This window comes from Platalea leucorodia (genome assembly GCF_965183815.1).
Source record: "Platalea leucorodia genome assembly, chromosome: 2".
Classification (NCBI taxonomy): Eukaryota; Metazoa; Chordata; class Aves; order Pelecaniformes; family Threskiornithidae; genus Platalea; species Platalea leucorodia.
In genome coordinates, this window is record NC_138824.1 from 15011571 (window position 1) to 15036196 (window position 24626).

General features: G+C 41.5%; 1 protein-coding gene across 1 annotated transcript in view; it reads right to left on the minus strand.

Moving 5' to 3' along the window:
- Positions 1-20414, minus strand: part of TRPC6 (transient receptor potential cation channel subfamily C member 6) — a gene marked incomplete at both ends in the record, with an annotated part of 105249 nt that extends 84835 nt beyond the window's left edge. The window contains one exon of the mRNA XM_082304994.1: positions 20272-20414. Within this exon, the coding sequence (XP_082161120.1) occupies positions 20272-20414 (143 nt within the window). The remainder of the gene's footprint in view (positions 1-20271) is intronic.
- Between the last annotated feature and the right edge of the window lie 4212 nt (positions 20415-24626).

Consider the following 24626-nt stretch of genomic DNA (forward strand, 5'->3'; position numbering starts at 1 on the left):
GTCTTAAACATGTGTTCAATCTTGTAGATAGGCTTACACAATTTACATTTTCGTATTACTCCCACTGTTCCCTACACCTTTTGCGTACGGATGAATTCAAAAGCAAAAGAAGGTTCCACAGAGCTGTGATTTAAGCACATATAATTACATTTGTCAAAACAAACTAATAGTTATCAAGCGCCTTATAGTCCTCTCACATTTTTAAACTACTAACTATAATCCGTTCATACTTTCCTAGTCAGGAATCAATCACTATTTTGTTTGAATGGAGCCCCCGTACTCACAGACAGCCTCAGAACAGGCAGCAGCTTCTGCAACACTGCCTGCCCCCTTCCCGGCCTAGGTTTTTGCCTCCCCAGACACAAAAATCTCTCTGGCTGGCATCTGTGATTAAGCAGAACAAAGAAACTGGGCAAACCAAATAGAAAACTGTGGCACCCTCCATTTTAACATTTGCATTATAAAGCTACTGTTGCTTTTGTCACACTGGATTTTATGGAATTGTGCTGGATTTCATCTTCAGTACTGCAGTCCCATGTTTAGTACGTTTCTCTTAAAAAAGTACACAAGCTGCATCTCTTATGCGTCAATTATCAACCTCTTCAACATATGCTTATTTTCCAATATTTAAACAGTATTTAACTGTTCTCCTGATTAATGTCATGACCTACCAGCAGTAGGTGAGCTTTACAGAGCAGTATCTTTTCCTAGCCGTAACAACCCAGGGTGTTGTACAGATAACATCTTTGTGTTTGGCAACTGCAACAAAGTATGAAAATATTAGCCAGTATACGCTGAAACAGAGGAAGTAAAACTGATTTCAGGCTTGCAAACAAGACCCGTCTGTGATAACGCTTGCTAAGACGCCGGCTTTTCCCTTCCCAACTTTATGCTTCGTCAATGTAAAAACCCAAGAGTCTACTCTTCTTTCCAGACAACAGATTTAAGCTCAAGCAGTCACTATTTGTGTCTTCAGCTCTGTAAGGCCTTGTTGGAAAATGCCATACTCTGACTCAACTGCTTTGCTTATGTCTGCAATCACTTGCCAAATGCTAGAGCATGGCACTTACCCATATTACTGCAATAACAAGGGTATGCTTGGGCACTGAGAAGACTTTCTGCTTCAGACCTTCTGTGGGCTTGTATTTAAAAGGTGTGATGTTAGGACACACTGACTCCCCATAAACTCATGCTCAAACTTGCCAAGCCTTTAAACGATATCAATCGGCATTCAAAAGATATGAATTGGCATGTGGTGGCTAACATCACATTTCAAAAACTAACCCAGATAAAACAGTTCTGTATGTCCAAGGTGCAAAACAACCCTTGCTCTGCATCCCACAAGGCTGGCTACCTTGGCCACCCCTTTTATGTACCTGTGGGACAGAGACATGATCCTATCTTCTCCCTGTCCCTCTCTGAGTCTTTCGGTAACCCTGCCGAAGGGTACCCTGGCAGCAGTGCCATATATTTCCTTAGCTCAGAAGCTGTAATTCCCCTTGGGGGTGTTGTGTGATGGGGAGGGAGAAGAAACTCCTGACTGCCTTCACACCATTCATACCCATGTAAGGTCCAGCCACCACCTACTCACAGAACTCTTCAGCAGATGAGGAGGAACGTGACGCTATGCTGACAGGGTAACGCAAGCTTGTGCCGGTGTTGCCAACAGCTCTGCTGAGCTCTCACTGCCTTGATTATATAATGACAAGGGGTAATTTCCTTTAATTCCATGTAATGCCACCTATTTTCAAAAAGGGGAAAAAAGGGAATGTGTATGACTGAATGCCTATATAATATATACATTTAAAAAAGGAGGGAAACCAAACATATATCACACAGAACAGTTTAATGAGCTCACCCCAGTCATTGAATGTATCTAAATCCAATTGTCATACAGCAATCCAAGAAATGCATGGGGAGATTCAAGCACAGGGTGAAACACTGGCACAAAATTCAGACCGAACTCACAAGGTCGCCTTTTCTTCTTGTTCCCTGTTCTAGCCGGGTGAGTTACTTCTGGCATGAGTCAGACACAATTTTAACCATTACCTTTAGCACGCAGTTTATCGTACAGAGCTGTAGGTCCAGGCAATAGGGTACAGTATCAGCAAAAAGGTCAGAGAAACACAAAAATCATCTCCAACAGAAGAGCTGGAGAGGATTATAAAAAGGATGATAAAAGTAATGTAAAATGCCTTAAAAAGACAACATTTCAGCTAGCTGCCTCCTGTGTTACTTGGTCAGAGAAATGCTGCCAAAGGTAGGAAGTCTAAGGTACCTTCACTTTATTTTTGTAAACCTTTATTAATTTTAGCTATTCACATTTTTTATTGCTTTTCCTAAACCAAGACTACTGGGCATCTTTTAAGAAAAATATGCACAAAAATTAAGATCCTCAGTAGAATAATTCTTATCCTCTATAGCACAGTGTTGACAATAAAAACCCATGAAGCAGCAAAGTATGAATTCTAGACAGGAAACAATACGGCAACTGAAATCACCCCAATATTTCCACATGCAATGCAAGTGAAGATAGAACAGTGGAAGAAAATTAAAAAAAATATTAATTGAATGAGGGGAAATACACCTGCATGGTTTACCCATAAAACCTACAGTGTATGACACAAACCAGCGAGCCTGTAACAGGGCTACGGCAGATCAGCATGCCTTCCAGTCAGCACTGAACTAACACTCCAATATAAGAATAAATTGTGCTTTAATCGTATTTGTCAGCTTCTGGATTGTAACTAAAAACTGAGTAATTCTTTTACCCTCAGGAGATCTATTCAGTCTCTATCTGTTTCTTGAAAATCTGACTATTAACATCAAATATAGCTGAAATTAATCTAACCCACTCATCACTACCATTGATGATAATTGTGTCTGATTTTTTCAGAGAACAGCAGATATGAAATATAACAATCCTAAGATGTCATCAAATAGCATCAATTTCTATGTCTAGCCCCTGAATTCAGATTTCTTCACACTGAAATGTTATTCAGATCGTATTTTTTTTAAAATACAATATCTTTCCAGATATCCTCCTTTGTACGTCTCTCACTGATGTTGACCTATCACGGGTGAGGGCTCTGAACTGAGGAAAATTGCCGATAAAATAAGGTTGGGAGAAAAATACGGACTTTAACATCATGGATCCTCCAAATGTCTCACATGATTGAAGGAGAACTAGACTAATATGGTAAGTTATGAGTGGATGCAATTATGGATAAAAGCGACTGATAGGAAATGAAAGCCATGTAAACAACTGATTAGGAAAATGAAAACCAACCACCTCAGGACTACTTAAGAGTAAGGGAAAAAGCACTAAAGGTCTTTTAAATGCCTAAAAAGAAAATAGCAATAGGAGACCCTGCTGGAATTAGACGAGTGACTAGGGTGTAGTGACGGAGAACTCCCTTCTGCAGAAGCAGCATGTACGTGTCCCGCTCAGCACCTGAGGAAGAACAGACAACAAGTTGTCCGCGCTTTGCAAAAAAGCAGAAGAGGATATAACTGTACTAACGACAGCCATTAACCTAGAGATAATTGTGCTTCCCATAAAACAGATACGCAATAATACATCAAATAGAATTCCAAAAAGGCAGCAGGTATGATTATTCTAGCAGTCACATTTGACTGATTAAGGACCTTAACATGTTTAATGATTTGTTCATTCATTATACTCTGTAACAAAATGAAATGTGTCCATCAGCTAATGTGAATGTCGGTCTAACCAAGTATTTCTACAAAATGAAAATTTCCCAGAAAAGCTTCATTTGTAACTCAACCAATGATGAAATGCTGACACTAACTAGCAACACTATTTTTTAACAAGTTCAGAGAAAACAATAAATCTAACCCAATTTTTCCTTCTTGGATAAAGATTTCAGCAATAATTCTAGTTCCAGTACAGGAGACGTTTTTTTCCTCCTCTGCTTGTGCGAAAATAATGAAATGAGCCTATCTATACTCTTCCTGCATCTATGTTAGGAAGAAGTCATTTTCATTACGTAAATGTGATGTATTGCTACTTAAATGGAAGAAGCAAGGCAATATGATAAAATTTACCTTAAAAGTGCTTAAAAAACAAAGCGGTATTCGACAACAAGAACAGCTGAGTGGTGTTACCCAGAAGAAAATTAAAAAGAGATAAAAAGCATGAAACTGAATTCCATGAAAAGAAGGAGGGAGCAGAGTTATTTCTGTAGATGTTACTTACTATCTGCTGCAAAGTAGGTTGAAAGAATATGCATTCTGTAAAAAAAAAAAGACAATTCCACTAAAAATCAGTGTAATATAACTTCAGGACAAAGAAGAGTCACTGCAGAAGTGCTTAGCATTTCAATGTGTGCTTACATAAAAGGGAAAACAATGTAGAAAAAGTAATTACATTGGTTTACTTCTAATAACTGTAATTACTGTTACTAAAAAGTAATTACTTTATAAGAATAAAGAAACAATGACAATGTTTATTGTTCCCTGCTATGCACAAATAAAGTACTTGCTATCCTGACCTCAGGGACACTTTTAGTGAAAACAGAATTGGTGGCAAGTCACACACGCAAGTCCAGCAGGAAAAGATCATTTGCCTTTCTCAGACCTGAGATGTAATAACGATTCCAATACATGTCTCAATGTAAAATAGAGACTTGATGTGATAGATCAAAGACATAAAACGAGACCTTTAACAGTTACTGTTACTTCATAATTGCAGAATATTTTCCTGTGACATTTGTAAAATTTAAAGAACCTTCTGCCCCCCACCCCCCCACACCACTCAAGAGAGTCAAAAGCCCTGGCATCCACTGAACACTGTGTTGCCTTTGATCTGACAGAACAGAAAAAATCCCTGAGCTAGTATATATGGCAATATCATCAGTTGTTGTAGCTGTCCAGTTAGGTGATAATAATAGAATAACACAAGGAGGCTTTTACAACCACTTGACAAAGAGTGTTATTAGATCTAAATGGAAATCAAGAGATTCACTTTCACAGTGCAAAAAAAAAAGTTTCAAATACACTGAGAAAACCTCGAGACCTTTATCTTCAAGAAGAAACCCAAGGAACAGACAGAACAGTTCCAACTTCCTGACACTTTTGTGGGAGGTAGCAATGGTGGATTGAGATTTCTGTTCTGCCTGAGTTGAAACAGGCCTTGCAACTCAGTCTTTGACACCCCACAAACGTACCTTACCGCTAAATAACTCACTATGGTGAGATAAAGAAATAAGAAATCTTCCTAAGGGGTATTTATTCAATCTGACACACAAACGCAGATTCTGGAGCGCTGACATTGCGGTGCAACAGTAAATACCAACCGAAAACAGTTCTTACTTGGTTCTACTTATTATCAAATTATACTGGGTTTGCAACATACTCTAGAGAAGAACTATCATTTAATTAAAACTTTTAGTTACATAGAAACGTCAGCCTTTATCACTTAACACTAACATCTAGAGAATTTGGTGAATTGAACCAGAATAACAATGTAAGGCATTTTTTAGTGCGAAATTGCATGTACACTAGCAGAGTTAAGACCCATACGGCGTCAGTTCTTTGGGAGGGAAGGAAACTCTTCTGCTGGAGAAATAAACTAAACCAGGAGAAATGAGAATCAAAGCGGCCTTTTAATTTATCCAGTGGCGAATACAGGTTCTGAAAAGCAAAAACTTTCAACAGGAATTTTTCTTGCTCGTCTAACTGTCTAACTTCACTTACCAGATTTTAACCAAATACATTAAAATGAAGGGGTGAAGGGGAGGTTGTGTTACTTGGATCCAAACCTTAATATTGTGGAGAAGAAAGCATTCATATGGTTGCTTTCAGATGGTACATCTGTAATGTACCACTTTGCATCAGCTCCACAGAACAATTAACTACATTTTCCTAACGAAGGGAGACAGAACTGTAGTTTTGGTCAGAATCGCCTTGCCTGGGCTGGTCTCCCGAGAGAGAACACCATCGGCTGAACACAAACACACAGATACGCTCTGAATGCTGCTGCCTGCCAAGGGAGTCACATCACGCATGCATTACGGGAAAGAGAGTTCAGCAGAGAGCTGAAACTGCCCTCTATATGGTCAGCCGGGGAGGAAACAAAAGCAGTTAATATCGAATTGACTCACGTATGATTTAGGGTGGCTTCAACAAGCCAAAGTTAAACATTCTTATTTCAGACATATTGAAACACTTTGGATAAAAATGTAAATGGTGAACATTTCTGAGAACAGTGTTGTCAAGACTTATTTCACAAAAAAAAAAAAAAAATTGTAATTTTTTTAGCTATGAAAACAGATAAGAAAACAGTAACGTTTCACGTGAACAGAAATTCCAAACTTACTCAGCTTTTACTTTTACATAGGACTTGGGAAGAAGGGAACAGTGTTCATATATATTCTCTCTTGGAAAACAAAATTGTTCTGTTTTGCCAAGTCTACGAAGTTACATGTCAGAACAAGAGAGGGGGGGAAAAAAGAAAAAAACATGCACTTGCAGAGTTTCACTTACAATTTTTGTTTACTTAGGGTTTTTTTTCCCCCCGATCCTCTGGTAAGTGTTATACTACGTACTCTCTGGAGCAGCAGTAAGTGTAGAAGAGTGAGGAATGGAGAGTCATGCTCTCATGCAGAAATAATCTCTGGGATATAAAGCTAGTCTAGTCAACATATCGTTTCTCTAGATGCTGCATATGAAAAGTGTCGTGAAAATAGTTTCACAGTCCCTCTCCCCCACTCTGCAATGTCTAGTTCCAGGGCACGAGAATGTACAACAGCTTCAGATGGCTTTGCTGTTTTCTGGAATCAACCTTGTATCTTTAGGAAAATGTTGACTGATGATTGGAGACAGGAGGCAAAAAAGTCATTCTTATTTTGTACATCCCTAACTTTCTACATTCCTTTGAAACATTCCCTCCAGTTACATTGTTTTTAGCACCTTGCCTTTTCTTTGTAAGGTATTTAGCAGTCATGATTTGGTATTTACTGCCTCTTACATTCTCAGAACTGATACTTTCAGGTACACCTAGCAGCAATGATGCTTTCTTGTTCTCTTCCACCTTCTGTCTCAGTCTTGAGCTCAGAAGTTACTAAGCAGAGCAAGAGGTAAGGTGATCCTACTCTTCAGCCAAGACTATAAAGAGATTCCCTGGTTGTGCCAAATGGGATCACGCTAACTTATTCAGAACTTCAATGGGATCTCTAATTTTCAGTCTCCCATAGGATAGTAAGTGATGAAATAACAGCTTGCTACACTGACGCTAACAGTTCAGAAGTTTAAAACCCCACACCTCACAACTGAAGGTCTCAAATCATTCTTAAGGGCAAAGGCTGGACGGTTATACTGCTGAACTGTACCATCCCATTACTGCAAAAACTGCAGTGGGTATCACTGAAGACATTCTACTAACAACCCGCTGCCTATGTTCAGGACAAACACTGTAAGTATAGCTAAGTGTGAACATGCCCAAGGAGCATCACAGAAAAATATGCTTGCCTAGTATAAACAGGTGGGATATTACGCTGATAAAGCTGCAACAATCTTGACTTTCCTATCATCGCACAGTAGGGCAGTACAACCGCAGCAGGTACACAGGCAGGATCCCAACTCAGCCATCCCCAGGCCCCGCACGAGCCAAGGAGCAGCAGCAGCCTGCTGCTGAGTCCAGCTGTGAGCTTGCAAAGAAGGATGCACTTGAATTTTCAGGCAGCATTCAGCACTCCAAATCTTGCTCCATCTTTCTTAAAATAAGAAACGGCCATCTGTACTGTGCCACTGTCCAGAGGCTGGCTGGCTGGTAATTCATATTTGGGACAATGTTCCTCCTCTCCCAATACAATGTTGATATATTTATCCCTCTCCCAATACAATATAGATATATTTAAAAAAACTATTCCTGATAAAGTAATAAATATTCAGAAATTACCTCTCACTCAGAAGAGACATTTTGCTACTGCATCTCTCATGCAGCTCTGATTTTCTAAAGCTGTCCTCATGTCTCTGAATAAGACTGCTATCTTCGGTGTCTTTCAGCCTTCAGGAGAAAATGGCATACTACCCTATGATTAGTAGTGGGCAAGATCCTTCCTTAAACTCCAGGAACAGCTGCTAGCCACTTGAAACAAAAACCTGTATACATGTAAATACTTTGTGAATGGAGGAAAATGATTTTGGGTGAACATTCAGGTCTTCAAGATATTGAAAATGAAGACCTTCATTCATTCTTGAACAGAAAATGTTCCTGTTTTCTATGTAAACTTTATGCAAATTTTATGCAGTTAATGTTTTATAATTTTAAATAATTGCGGAGCAAAATCTTGTTTAAAACTGAGGTACATTCTCTTGTTTACAACTGAGGTAATAACCTGCATGCTATTTTGAGACAAAGTTACCTCACTACTAACAATATTGCTTTATCCCTGCTGATCAACTGCAAAATCTTTTGTGATGCTTATGGAATCTATAATTATGATTTATTTAAAAAATAATCAGATTTAATACTTTTGCAAATTTTAAGTGAAGCTTTTAATGAAAATGAAGGATTAAGCTCTAATTGCTTGGCTCAAATTTTAATTTAAGATTTGAAACAAAATTCTTTTTGTTAAAAGATAAAGCTGTTAGGGTCTATATATCATGCTCTTCTTCCTGCCTCTGTTCACTAATGCAGTGGAGATGATTAACATGCAAAATATCCCTCTTAATTGTCTCGAAATTTTCTCTGAAAAAAATTAAGTCGATCTAAATTTTGTATAGTTCAGTAGCCAATGGTCAGAAAATCCATCCATATATACACTTGTCAGAATTTAGCCTTAATCAAAGAATTACATGCCGGTTTTCACTGTGTATCACATATTTCTCATTTCTATAGTCTGTTCCTGAAATACATCATCTTGTCTTCCATATTTAAATTATCAATCACTGATATACACTACAACACAGTGAAACAGGACAAAATATATATTCAGGGATATTGAAGAATGAGGATAATATTCTCCACGGGCATATGAACACAAATCCCACTGATGTCAGCACGTGTTGTGGAATATAGATTTGCTATTCATCAACAGCCCTTCCACAATATTTTAGTCACCGGCTGATTCACCCAGTTCTGAAACAGATCTGATGAACTAGCCCCTGAAGGGGCCTGTCTCTTTCACGCACTATAAAAGGAGTCCAGACCAGGAGGGCAGGCTGGATGCTTCATTTCAAACAAAGCCCTCGGCCTCTCCTGCGTTTGCTGCCATTCCTGCCACCCCAGCAGCAGTCTCCAACTAAGGGAAAAGCCTGAAGACCACCACAGAGATGAAAGCAGGTACCAGCAGGATTTCCAACTTCCAACCTCAAATCCCACATCTAATTCAAAAGCAAAAGAAGATGGTAAAGTTCCTGACGTTTTTACTAAAGGATTCAAAAACAAACCATGGATGGATGTGGAGTTTCTGTCAATCCTACTATGCTTGATCTACAATATGCAATACCAAAGACCTGACCCAGAAGTTCAGGACTCATGAAATCTACTTCCAAGAGAAGTAAAACTCAGGAACATGAAGCAATTGGAAGTTGCTTATACATTACTAACACTAGGAGCGCTCCCAGGTTCCTGAACCTTCCTGTATGCATGCCTGCTGTCTTTGGGGTGACACTTGGACATGCACCATCCATCCCACCCCCTACTCGAGTTTCAATGAAAAGGAAATCCAGATAGGAACTGCACCATATCCATATCCCCCTCAGTGCGTCCCCCTATTTCCCCTCCTCCTCGCTGTGTACCTCCACGATTTTTCTGACCCTCTGGAGATATCAAAATTTGCATGCTGGGAGTAAGTCAGTCTTGTCACAGCCAGAGGTCAGAAAAGGCACACAGATGCCCATCAGCGTGGCTACCCCTGTACCAGCACCTTCCTCATTGATTCATGGAGACATGTCACAAATCCTGCACGAACAGAAGATGGTTAATCCACAAAGGATATTCTTTCCCTTTAAGGCATTACCAATGCTTTCACGGATAACAAGGGAAATTTCTGCTGTTTTTCAGATTTGATGTAAAAATCAATAACATAGAAACCTCAGGTCATTAAATATCCTCCAACAGCTGTGTAAGACTAGAGGCATTAGCCTTGCTGTCTCTGTGAATCCCTCACTAGATTCTTTTTAAAGTTTCCCTTCCTGTTATGTATTAACGCTGTTGCTGATTTTAGGCTGGAAGTGGCTGTGGGGTAAGAAATCCCAGTGTATATTTTATATATCAACTTGTTAGGTAAGATCATTATTATTTTATCATACAAAGCAGTGCTGAAATTTCACTATCACATCAGTTGCTGTTTATCTACCAGTGTGCTCACATCAGATGTTGCTAAATGATTAAATAGCTTTCTGACTTAATCCTCCAAAATTCTTTTCTGAAGAAAAGTGGAGAACATTAACTTCTGCCACTTCATACCACAGGTAATGGTCAATTCTGGAGACCTCCTAGAGATACTGCTACTGCTGACTTTTCTGTTAGCAGTGCTCTACAAAATGTCTTAAATAGAATAGACCATATCTTCAGAAACTTATCTTCCCCTCCCACTTTAATTTTTGCTTGGTTTATTTGTTGCTTAGATGTCAGTTCAAGATATGGCTGTTCTTCCTCGACAGTATCTGCCATGTTGCTGTAATTCCCCAGCCTTTCCTGGCCAGCAAGAGGCTGTTACAGACTCTCACCCTCACTGACCTCCATGGGACTCAGGACACTAACAAGGACTGCAGCCCAAACCTTCCAGTGATGGTGATGTTGTGTGGTTTTAGTTTTTAAGATCCTGAAGTGAGAATGCTTTACTGGAGTTAACGATAAATGAATAAATCCAGCAAGAAAAAAAAAAGAAATATGTCTTCAACTCATGTATAATCCAACAAACTTAGCAAGTGCAGATAATAAACTAGAAATTTCTAGTATATGTGATATTTCATTAATAAATTCAAAAAAACACTGGAAAATTTAAAGTAATTTTAAATTAGCTCAAGGAAATAATGCATAAAAACAAAGGTTATCAGAGTGGAACTAAACTAATATAGTAAAACAATTATTGCATTGCAAAACAAAAGGGAAAATTGGTTTATAGTCTTCGATCATGAAAAACAGTTGGTTAGGAACAGTTCTCAAAGATGCTCACTGTGTTTTCTGAAAGGATTAGCCCCCCCCCCCCCCCCCCCAAATCAATACAACAGTTCTGATCCCACATAAATCACTAAACATGGTTAGAAACTCACAGAATGTGACTGTAAATGTTGGCACATACTGCAAATGCTTAGACAAAAAACGCCCTACAATCCACCATTTTAACTAATACCTGGATCTTTCACGGCACTAAGCTCTCGGTGTGGTGGGGTTTGCAAGTCAACGCACAGCTCTCTTGAGCTCAGCTGCTTCATGTGGGACGGACGCAGGAGCCCACTGCTAGGTGATCAGACATATCAAACACCATCCCCATCACAAGCCCCCACTCATGAGTGTGCTTCTGCTACGTGTGACTCGGCATGTCTGTGGGCTCGTGGGGAAGGAAGAGCACTTTCCCACACCACGATGAGCGGAGAAATGGTAATCATGACATTCACGGCCCGAGTCTCAATGGCACAGAGCTTCTGAGCCTTGCGATGCCAGTCTCCAAAGCAGCCTCCCACAAGCTGCACCTCAGTTAAAAGCATTTCCTGGATTCACGCTGGCGGTACCGCTGCTACGCCCTCCTGCGCTGGGCCAGCTGCTGTAGAGGTGTTTAACTGACACAATCCGTCATTTACAACACTGCTGTTTTAAGAACCGCTCGCTCTGCTGCCAAGCACCCAGCGGCTGGAAGGCTGACAGCTGGACTGTGTGCAACGCGTCTGTTTGCAATGCACTTCAAGAGCCTTACAAAAAGTGCCAAGTATTGGATTATTACCACTTGGCAGGCCTAAGACGTGTACCCGGAGTAAGACGAACAAAGTTTAGCAGTCTGACCTGGCTACCTGTTCTAAAAAAAGGGAGAAAAATCATGTCTAGAACAGCTGAAACATGCACACCACAGGCAAAAATCTTACAGAAGAAGAAGAATCTTCCCTTTTGAAAGGCTTCTAAGAAATCAGTCATCATTTCTACATTCAGTCAATGTGCACAACAGGAGAAACCCAGACTGGGCCAAGAGGAAAATCAGCACAACCAAATGTCCATTTGAACTAACACCCGTGCTGACAGAAGGTTGGAAGCAACAGACCAGCACTGTAGTCCACCCTGTCAGTCCGCTGGGCACATACCTGTTTGCTAGTTAAGCTGATCGGGATGCGTAAAATTAACGTTTCAGGAGGAACCAGGACACCTGTGGCTGCCAAGTCTTTTCAACACCTCCTCGGTCTCAGGCCTTTTGCTGCCCAGCTCCGAGTTAGACGCTGCCTGCTTGCATGTGGTGGGTCCCTATGTGTCATGGTGAAATCAAGGTCCTCTCTTTTCAAAGTCACAATTCAACTGGCTCCATAGTAGTTTGCCCTTATTAGCAGCAATTAACCAGCACCTGATTAGAAATATATGAGGTCTCCTGTGCAGCTCAGGGATTACAATCTGCCGTGTGCACAACTATCAGCGTACCACAACAGCACTAAGCCTAAGTCTGTTGGATCAGCTATTTGTGCACACAGTCAGGAGGGGTGGCTGCTGCTGGTCATTTACAACCGAGGTCAATTTGTAATATGAACCTGCCAAACACCCGGGCTATCCAGCAAAACTCCCACTACCTTCAATAGATGGCGACTTAACTCAAAAGAACATGAGGTGCCGTTTGTAAGAGATGCACTGTTTCATTCAAGATTTGGTAAGAAAGCAGCAAAGTTTCACGGAAATTCTCCAGTCTGAATATTCTGTAAAATTGCTAGAGCTGCATCATACAGACCTTGTGATCTGTACTCTGTTTTCTGGGGTATTTTTAAATCCAATTTGCATCAATCGTGATCTTTTGGGTCATGATCCTTCTTTCTACCAGCATGGGAAGGCCTCACAGATACTAAATAATTTTTAAAAACCCTCAGTTCTTTAACCTCCACTAAGGTAAATACTAACATCAAAAACAGTATTTAATTAATTTCTAAGGGCAAAAAAGAACTCCAGTCATGTTCTTCTGAGCTGGCAGCAGGCAAGGCTGGTTTTGGTTTTAATTAATGAGGTATAAGGGAGAACATTAACAGCGATAGGACTAAGGGCACTACTGAAGGAATGTCTGAGTGAGGAGGCAGGCATCACATCTACTTCTTGGTGATTCACGATTACTATTATTATTACTATCTGTCATTTTTATTTCATCACTACTATTCCACATTAAAAGAAACTGGCCCATCCACAACAAAGGTTTCACCCAGCAAATCCACATCCACAACACTGCCATTTGGGTCAAATTAGTGACTTTTTTAAAGAAAAGGAAGTTACAGTCAACTCTTGCAGAAAACAAGCTATCCACACATCGCACATAGCTTTGAGAACACACCTAAAATGACAGTTCTTGTTATGCTGTTCCTCTTCTACTCCACTTACTTGGGGTTCTTGGCTTGCCTTTTTTTTTTTTTTTTTTTTTTTTTTTTAATATCGACAAACATTTATTTAGATATATTAGGTTGGAGGGGGACAATAGAGCTATGCTGTCAATCATACTAATGGTATGAAAAAGTGTAGTTGTATGGAAATGGATACAGAAAATAAACCCAGACTTTAATTAGTCATCTTCACATTATATTCCATAATTTCTATTTCGCTAAAAATAGCATACATGATTATGTATTTAAGTTGTCACTGCTAAACAAATAACCATTCTACTGCAAGATAAAAACGTTAAGCCATTACAGAGAAAACTGCATGTAATTTAATTATCGCTAAGCTTTTTGTCCACACTTAATTATCGAAACTTACATTTAAATACTGCTTATCAATGTAAATCCTTTAAGCCTCCTGTTGAGTAGGCTCTGTGTGTGAGTGTCTACATTCACAAGTAGGTGCACAAACATGTATGTAAGACTCATGCACTTTAAGACTGAAGCCCTTTGCTAAGTCATTGCCTTGCACTGCATCACAGTTTGAGGTATGAAACCAAGTTATAAAGAATTTGACGAATACAGTTTAACTGCCAAAACTTTCTTTTGCACATGTTTGCAGAGCTAGAAAGCCTAAACACAGCATGATGAGGTAGACCCACCATGCCAAGTCACCTTTATTTGGGGATACTTATAGTTGGCAGGAATTCTTCAAGTAGCCAGTTATTATAACCTTCAGCTTCTGTGGTGGCAAATGCTGCTGTGAGGGTGTTTGACAAAGAACACAGTTGTTATTAACATTTACAGTGAAAAGCATGCCATATATATCCCACACATTTCTTCTTAATCACCACTCTACCTTCCTCATGCAAATTTAACAAATGACTTATATTTACATGGAAAGCTTCCAGTTTAATAAAATCAGGTCCCACAGGAAGGTGACTTTCATTTGTTCGGTAACTACGTAAGAGTGATCCACAAATACACCCTTTTCTTAAGAATGAGTATAAATAAACTTACAGAAATACTGCAATGGGACAAGCAAAATCGATTATGAAGTATTAGCATAGGAAACTGTTCAGGTAATGTAGCTGACCAAAGGAAGCTCACTGTTAAATTAGTGAGCATATGCAGTGAATACAAAAGTGCCTAACAACTAAACCCAACAAATCCCGCAGGTCTTCACCAAAAACGAGCATATGTGGTTCAATTCACCTTTGAGAGGTAATTTTCAGGCTGTGTACCAGTTTCTGCATAAGCTCACTGTTTTTTCAAACAGCTTCAAAGTATAAAACGATCTGATAGAAAACTCCCTGTACAGAATACTGAGTCTGCTCCAGGGATGTGCCAGAGCGGAGCATGTTGAAGACCACCAAACCAGCACCTAACCCTGGCCAGTATCATGCACTTCATGGACTGAGCTGCACGGGTAAGCTAGAGCAGTACTCACTAGCAACAGACCTCAGCTCTCCAAGGTGAAATAAATATTGTCCATCTGCTTTGCTGCTCTTTTAAAAGAAACCTTTATTGAATGTCTTATGGTTTCTTTTTTCCTCATTTCTGATGAGGCAGGAAACATCAGACCACAAGATTGATTTTTTTTTCCTAATTAACCTGTCAGGCTGAAATAGCAAAATATATATATTTCCTTTTGATTTAAAACAAAATATTTATTTGTTACTCTTCATTTAGATAGAAAAAAAAAAGTACTTTGGGAAAAAAAGCAGAACTCAACATTAAGCGTATCTTTAGTTCAAAGTGAAGCATTCTCTTCTAGATACTTGTAGGAAATGCAGAGGGAACTAAAAGCTGGATTTTCTGCGGCTTGGTAATAATGGTGATGTTCTTTTACCCAAGACTTCAGGGACTAAATTCAGTCACCCAGAATATGAGAGATCCAGACATGATTTTTTTTCCTGTGCCCAGTAGGAAGTAGATCCATTAGCCCTAATTCATAGGAAAGTGTTCCATCCACTAGGCTATAAAAGGAAATTACACCCCTCCATACTAACTCTTCCACCTTTTGCTGTCAACAAAACTATTGCAATGTATTTTCAGAGGATATAGCATCTCAGCAAAGAGACTAGCAATCTGAAACACAGCTGCCACATTGCACTGTACTCCCTGAAGAGATTATGTCTAATGAAGAGTCTGGAAGATAATTTTACAGGTCATTTCAATCAAGATAGTTGAGGCTGGAGACAAAAATGATGTTATGCCAATAGCAGAAGCCCTTATATTGCAGACAGGAAAGAAATTATTAAACAAATTACTTAACAAAGAAAGGTTTTTAAAGTACGCATTGGGTTTGACAGTGCCGAGAAACACTTGATCTGAAAACCACAAAAGCTGAGGAATAATCTGCGCCTCAAGGCAGTTATGCACATCAGAAACCTTTCTTCCCCTGTTTTCATCTGATAATTTGTGTGCCTCATTTACTTTACAACTGACACTTTAATGCACAATTGTCCTTCCTCACACGTATAAGAAAATATGTTTATTTTTCACAATGCAAAATATTTCAAAGTATAAATAAGCAATATAACCAGATGTCTGACTGAATTAGCGTATTCTCACTAGCTTAGTACGCTGACAATCTGTTCTTCAATAAAATTTTTTCAGCAGGGGAGTTTACATACAAGTACTATCACTTTCAAATCCCACTGTACATCAGCACTCAGATTTGGGGTTAGACCTTAAAATGCACTTTCCATCCTGTTTTAAAGTAGTACAAAACCAGGCTCTTTGCCAATGAAATACTTGCACAAGAGGGGAAAAAAAAAAACGTATCCACATTTTTGTATTTCAGGAGGCAATCTTCTGACATGTATGTCACAATGTATTTTTTGATACATTAGGGGACAGATTTGACAACTCGATGGAAGACGACCACTAGAAAGTGTTTACTTGCATATCATTTCTAATATACGATTATTAAATTTCTAAAAAGTAGCCTCATCTTTTGGAAACCATTTAATTACAAATTCTGCAGATAGCCTGAAGTGTGTTTTTCCTACCAAAGGTTCTGAATTGAAAAGCAAGATTTTTCAGCACAAAATCCCACCAGAATTTCGTTTTGCACCATACTACAAATAAAGGTAAGAGTCTTCAGTCCACTGACTGCCAAAAGACTGTGTGACCCTACTTGGCATGGCTGCTGAGCCCAAGGTACCTTGCTGAAGTCTTGTCTGTGACAAAGGTGGCAGCTACCTCGGACACAGTAAAGCTGTTCTTCAGAAAGAGTGGTACTGAATTCATACTCATTCGATATGATGCACATTGTTAAGCATGAGTGCTGAAACTCAAAGAAAGCCTCAAATGTATGCGTAAGTCTGTCAGGTTTCTTGCTACTCGCAGAGTCAGTTAACATCGATAGGTCAGCATTTCAAATATTTTCCCAATTTACAGGTGATGTAATATCTAAGCACACTATCCTGTCTCAGCCTAAACGTAACAGAATAACCCAATCAGCACTGCTGAACTCAATGACACAACATCAAGCCAGCTGGGTTGATCACTGACAATTATTCTGATTTTTAATGTGACCATGCTATTTTACAATTAATGAATCATCTGAAAAATCATATGGAGTAAAAAAAGGCAAACTCAGTGTCTTTTATTAAACAGACAGTTATTTGCTGCTATAAAGGGACTGTGTATCAAGGCTCAGGAGTAATACCACTGAATTAAAGTAGTAGTTTGATGGATTAGGGCTTTAGCTACAAATACAAGAAATAGTTTGCTTAAAAATGGTTATTTTAGAATCCAGCCACTACACCACTGAAAGGCAGTCACAAAACACATGAAAAACATGTTCTACAAACACCACATGCAATAACATCAGCATTAGCACTAAATCGTCACTCAAGGAAAACTATTCCATGGTATCAGACTACTTTTCAAGCGACAGTCACATGCCATATTACATCAACGTGTTACGCTCTCAGTACTGTTTAAAAGGAGGTGCACTTCAGGTTTTTTTGGGCCTCAGCTGTACTCTGCATTACTGTTCTGCACTAATCACCATCACACAAGATGTTCTTGGGGCATTTTTGCACGTGCACATGATGCCTATCTTTTTCCAGTCAGTTTGAAAAAAATACCTTTAGCAATTGGTTATACCAACAAATACTCCAAGTGAAATGTAAGTAGCTTTAGTTACAACATTTTAATACACCAACTGATGTAATCTGGAGGGTTATTTTCTTGTGTTTGTATTTAAGCGCAGACATACCATTCAATCTCAAGGGACATGTAGCTCTATCTCAACAGATAAACCCACAAACCCCATGGTTTAGACTTACAATCAAATGGTCACCCAAGATTCATACAAGGACTTCAAGGACAAATATGGCACCTGACAGCACGACCAGCTTCCTGAGCCGCCATATTTCTGGAGAAGGAGCTAAAGAATAAACACTGACAAACCATGTATGGACAGACTTGACAAGGCACGCACACTGAGTCCAAGTAGATTCACAGCACATGAAATACTGATTTTACATAATTTATCTGTCACGGTAACATATGCCCTTCATCAGCAGTATCCTCGGGATTTCCAGAGACTTTATGACTCTACAGATACAAGGTAAGATTCATATAATACTCTACCATAATAATATCAGGAAATACTGGTCATTTGAGGATTTTCAAATAAAGTAGGGGAAAGTATTCTTACTGCGTAGGTAACAAAAATTATAAACACTATATCCTAAACATGGGCCATCTGATTATGTTCTTCGCCATATGAAGGCCACTAGTAAAACCAATGACTTCTGGCTGAAAAGACAGATCTGCAAAACATACGTAAAACATGACATAGGTGGAATTTAGGCAGGAAAATTCAAAACCTGTGCTTAGTAATCATGATACCCTGGAGGAGCCTATACTCACTGCATTCATCCCTGCCAGCCAAGGAAGACCTTGCAGCGGTTGCGTGTAGGCAGAGTCAACGGGTGCCTGTGAACTGGCTCCTTTCCACATCCAGAGAAGCCCCAAAGGACAGCTTCCCCATGCGTAACATGCATGTAAAAAACAAGCACGGCCCACTAAAGCACCCTTTTTAGTAGCAATTATATAAATTTGAGAAGGGACACATTCCTCAATTTTATACACGCCACGGGTATCAGGTAGCTTCTGTCTATTCTCTCAAAGACTGATGGAAACACCTTAGATCAGGGAGGGACTCCGGGGTCCTGGACCTACCTGTGCCACAGAATCAGCCATCTAAGGCCTTGACATGACATAATTGGAGATAAATACCTGCATTTAGTGCTACCCTAGTTCTACAAAGCAACTTGATTAGGATGTAGGCTTTCCTTATAGCCACTGTGAGATGCTAAGAGGCATCTCCACACTTGTGTGCTGGACCAAGAGCTGCTAGCATAGGCTTATACTGCCAAAGTGAAAATATAAGCACCCCACAGCCTGCAGATTTTGTTTTACAAGATGCTTTGAATCACTTACGCAAGATATATCCTCTCATAGCTGCACAATCATTCTGAATGAGTACATAGCAAAAGAACTTCAGAATTGCCATATTAGTTCAAAGCTGAAGTTCACTAGTCAGAACCAACCTCTGAACCAACCATCATGAGGTTTTTCTTCAGAAAGCATTCATTAGACCGATGCATCCACATATTTTGAGATGGGGTTTAAGTCCAATGTTCAATAATGTATGCTCTTATAGCTACATGAGCATACTGAATTAGTACTCTACAAAGACACTTAGGAATAGCAATACAACAGTGAATTCTGAAAACTCTGGTTGTTCTTCGCTGAGTTTATAAATAATAAAACACTGTGAGTGTTGCCAGTTTCGTTGCTGTTATTCCTTCCCTATATCCAGGTAGTTGGCAAGTGGCTGGTAAATTGCTCAGAGATAAACGGCAAAAATTAGGAGAGGTTGATAACTGCAATTTATCAGTTAAGCAATAAAATAAAATCTGTACAAAAGAAAGTACACATCTTCTGGTAATCATCTGAGATTTCAGGACTCACCTTGCATTGCTTAATACCCATTTTCCCCCTCCGTGGGATAGCTTCTCCTCAGAAGCATTAACAAGCGGCAATTACAGCAGTCATGCTGACAACACATAACCAGAGGGATGCTGTCAACACTGAATGTCAACTGACCTGGACGTTAAAAATTGCAGTTCCTGGAACCTTTACGTTTCATTTCGTTTTTATTGCATATGCTCTTACACCTGACTTTAAATTATAACTATCTGGCAAAACTTAGAGAATGAAATTACACGAGGCTACATGGTTTTGACAAAATGCAGTAATGAAAGGATTATGGGCTTATGAACACGCCTGTAACGTGCACTCTCTCTGCGGGAGCAACTGATCGTAGGAGTTAAAATTTCTGTAACTATATTAAACCCGTTAGATACCGCTAGTTTTAAGTAAAACCGAGGTCGCCGGCACCGCTCCGCATCCCCAGCAAACCGAAGCCGTCCTCGCCGCCCTCACCCGGGGCAGGTACCGCGGCCCGCGCCCCGGAGGAGCCCTCTGCCCGCCGGGCACGGGAGCCACCGCCGCCCCTCCGCCCCTCGCAAGCACAACGACCCCGCTCCTCCACCGGGAAGAGGAGGAGGGAAGGCGGCCAGGTCCCCACCGCGGCCGCCCACCAGCGCGCCCCGCCACGGGCTCTGCCCCCGCCGGGCGGGCAGCGGCCCCCCGCCCGGCAGCACCTGTCCCGCCGCCGCCTCTCCCCGCGGGGAGGCGGCCAGGGAGGGAGGGACTCACACGGGGTAGAAGGCGTAGGGCGGCAGGGCGCTCTCCTCGCACGGCTCCGCGTCGAGCAGCAGGTAGTCCTGGCTGTCGTTCCGCCGGGCGCCGGCCGCCGGGGAGCTGCTCTTCCGCGGGGCGTAGGGCTGCGCCTGGCTCATGGTGTCCCGCGGCTGAGGCGCCCGGACGCGCAGCGGCTCCCTCGGGGCGCCGCGCAAGCAGCGCGGAGCCGGCCAGAGCGCGGCACTGCCGGTCCTTCTCCTCACGGCGCCGCGTCCCCCGGCGGCGGCGGGGCAGCGCGCAGCACCGCCTCCCTCCGCGCCCCGCACCGGCTGCCTCCGCGCCCCGCCGAGCCCGGCGCGGGGTGCCTCAGTCAACCGGTGCCGCCGCCCCGGGAGCCGCCGCCCGCCGCGCCGGAGGCGAGGCGCAGCTCGGCACGGGGGCAGGAAAGTTTGCGGCGCGTCAGCCGGCGCGGCTGTGCCCGGCCGGCGGGAAGGGGCGGGAGGTGGGAGGGCGGCGGGCTCCGCTCGCCTCCCCTGAGGGGCTGCGGGGCGCCCTCCGCGCCGCCCTCGCCGTCCCGCCGCCCCCTCCGGCTCCCGCCCGGGGCCGCCGGCTCCCAGCCGATCCCGCCCCGCCCCGGCTCCCGCCGCCGGGCCCGCAGCGCCTCGCCGCAGCGCCGTGGCGGTCAGCGGCCGGGCCGGCGGCTCGCCCGCCGCGGTGGCCCCGTCTCACCTGCGCTTGGCAGGGTGCAGCCGCCTGAGCGGAGCCGTGCGTACCTGCGCGCCCGAGCAGCCCAAACCAGAGGGGCCGCATCCTCCAGACAGCCGCGGCGGGGAAGCGCTCGCCTTCAGCCCCTTCGTACGCGGCAGGGCCGGCGGTGGGCTCAGACCCCCGCAGAGCTCCCCCGGGACCCTGGCCCGGCTGCGGGCGGCGGCTGGCGGCGAGCTGCCGCGGCTGGGAAGCAGGAGCGGGTCCTCCTTCATTGTAGCTTGGAAATAGGGTGTGCGCTGTGCCGCTGTCCTTCCACAAATGCTGTTTCACAGCAGAACTTGTTTTTATCTCCTCGAATAATTTCAGATAAGAGCAGGGGCAAAATATCACCTACCTTAGCAAAAAGCCCAATAGTTTTGCAGTAATAACACTTTAGCAGAACTCAGTCTGCTTGTATTTCTCAGTTCTGCTTCACTGGCAGCACTTTGATGATACTCTTATTTTACTGATGTAGACTGTAATAGCTTAAATTTACTAAAATAATTACAAACTTCTAGGGAAAAAAATGTAAGGCACTGAAGAAATAATGTATGACCTCTAGGCATCTTTCACATTAAACATAATAGACTTACTATTTCATAAGGGAATATTTATAACTAAATGTTGTACAGCTAAACTGAGTGCATCCAAATAAAATCTCTCCCTCATCCCCAGCCGTGTTCACATATTTAAAGTATCGCCAGTGTTTGTATTTGAGTGGCACAGCCCTGTACTGCTCAGGCATGCACACCTTCCCCCAGTTTGGTGATATGCTGAGAAACGAACTGGGCAAACCCCAGCACAACCCCTTACGCAGCCCGCAGGCAGGCTGACATTGCCCGTGCTCTCCACCAGCCTGTGCCAGACCATGGCTTTAGTGACTGCCTCAGCTACCGAGACTCGTTTCACCTCCTGGACTGCAAGAGGAGCAGGTATGTAAAGAGATCCACAGCTCACTGAAGTTACGACAGCAGTACGTGGTCTTTAGATGAGGTTCAGAAATACCTGCAGTCAAAGGCAATTCCACAGTTGCTCAAAGTTTCTGAAATTTCTTTTGTCCTCGTAGTTATGGCTCTTAAAATTAGAGTCTAGTGGGTTTTAGAAATCTTCCTTTCTTTGCAAAACGTTTTTTTTCTCTTAAAGAATATTTTATTTTAAATAGGAGACTTAGTAGCAACGTTACCATGTGTAGTTTATATTTCTCATGCTAATTCTTATTTCATATTAGTATAAAAACAGATACTATATAATTATGTGCAGGCTTTGCATTTGAGAAATATGCTGTTGATAATACCTCACATTTTAATTGTAAGAAAATTGTTTGCCAGTAACAGAGTACACTGCGATGGGGGGAATTCTGATGTGTTCCACTGCTCTTGTCCATAACCATTTCATTTCACTTGTCCTACTCTGTTATATAGTGCTTCTCCACTTGGTCTTTTTTGTATGTTCCTAAAGTATTTGCAGATTTTTTTTTTTTATTTCTCCATTTTATTTCAACTGCTCTATTTGATACAAGATTGGTGTCTCAAAATCCTCTCTTCTGGGTCCCTTTATTTTTTTTCTCTGTTCTTTCTTGCTCACCCTCTGGTGTATTTACTTCTTTTTTAAAACTAATACCATCCTACTTTAGTGATGGATTATCAGATCCTTTGATTTCAGAGCCTGCTCAGCCACTTTCTCTGGTTTCTTCTGCTCCTTTCTTCAATCTTCTACTTGCTGTTTGAATGCCCCTAGGATTATTTCCCATCTTCCCCCTGATACTTGTGCATCTGACTCAGCTTCCAGGTGACATTTCTCAGTTTCTCAGGTGCTTCCCTTCCTAGATCCCAAGCCTTCCTTGGTCTTCATTCTCATTTCAGCCTCGTAAGCTCTGGTATCACCCCAGGCACTCTTACTTTCTCACCCATCCCAAATCTTCCACAGATTCTGAAGCCACACTCCTAAGTTGCAGTGATGACTCTCGTGGTTTCTTTCAGATCATATTGCAACAGTGGCACTAGTGAAAAGTGAAATAAAACAATATGGTGTTTTTATTTGTGCGTGCTGTAGAACTGATATACCGTGACAATGTCAACCAACTTCGACAGCGAAACCTACATCAGTGTTTTTAGTGACTGCTTACTGAAAGTTAACCACAAACAGCTGCTTCTGAGTATTTGATAGCTCAGAAACGTGGCAGCGTTGTGAACTCTTCCAGTTCTTGGTCACTGCAATAGAAGATTTTTGATGATTTCAGATTAACAGCATGTGATGGTCATGGTCATGACTTCTGTGATACAGGTTGGTTGTTTTGGCCCTTTGTGTTTCATAGCACTGCTGTCAAAATGAACTAGAAAAAGGAATCGTTACAGAGAGACAACTGAATAGGCACTGGACAATACATTTTCTCTAGAACAGAGAAAGCACCTATTATCTTGGGAACAGTGAAAAAAACCTTGTATTTATATTGTCTTTTTGTATTCACTCCCATGATAAATAAAATATGCTGTTCTGTCCCTACGTGCTTTTCAAGAACAAATTAACTCTAGGAAACCACATCAGTATGGTGCAGTTTTGTTTCACTTCTTCAAGGACTGGTGATTTTCAGAAACATCAGGAGATCGAGTCATAGGAACAAAAAATGTTCATCATCCTTGAAAGAAAAAAAAGATGCTGAGCTGAAACTCTGAATCTTTACAACTTCATTTAAAAAAAACTCTCTTTCAACGAACTGTAGCAACTGTGCAGTCTCCATTGACCACTAACAGACTGAAAACATGCCGACCTTTGGGAGTGGGCCGTACTTCTACTAGAGGTTAGACAAGCACACACCTTCTGAGGTCAGTGGATGTTCCAAGACTCACAAGATGATGGAAACCCTGTCGAAAGTTGGTGTGTCCTGTTGCACCTAGGGTCCTTTGGATGCATTTGTGTCTGAATGGTTCAGGATATAGGAGTGAACTTGCGTGTATTTCCTTCTTTGAGTAATGGTCTAGGGATAGCGATCCATTCTGTAACTATCTGAAAGCTAGTGAGGTTACAGCGAATTACTTTGGATGGCAAGATGCTGGGATGAAGAAGCAGGGAGCGGTCCTTTCCTTCTGCGAGAGACAAGAAAAGAGATTCCTATCAGAGAGTGTGACTTTAACTATTCATTACACTTCTTGCAAGTATTTCCAGCACCAAAATGAAATTTATATATTATTCTGGCTTTTCTCATGACTTGCTCTTTCTGTTGCAAAGATAAACAACATATGCTATTTTTTAATGAATTACCCATTATTGATATTTATGCAGTGTTTCATTGGACATTTAAATTGCGAATCTAATTACAGTGAAATTGCTGTACGTGTCCTAGAAAAAGTTATCAGACCTTCACTGCAGTCTTTGCCACCCAGATATATATTTTAAATCAGAGTGAATATGGAACTAGACAAAGGAGCTATTTTTTCTGAGTCTTTGTCTGACTTGTACACATATTAACCTTTCATCCTTTCAAAATAAAAAATCTATAACCGTGACTGATGATACAAAAATTGCAATATTTTCCTGCTTAATATTTCCCTTACGTGCACCTTTTTTATTACATAATCTGAAAATACATCTGTCTTCTCAGATAAAAAGAACTGATGTATTTAGTA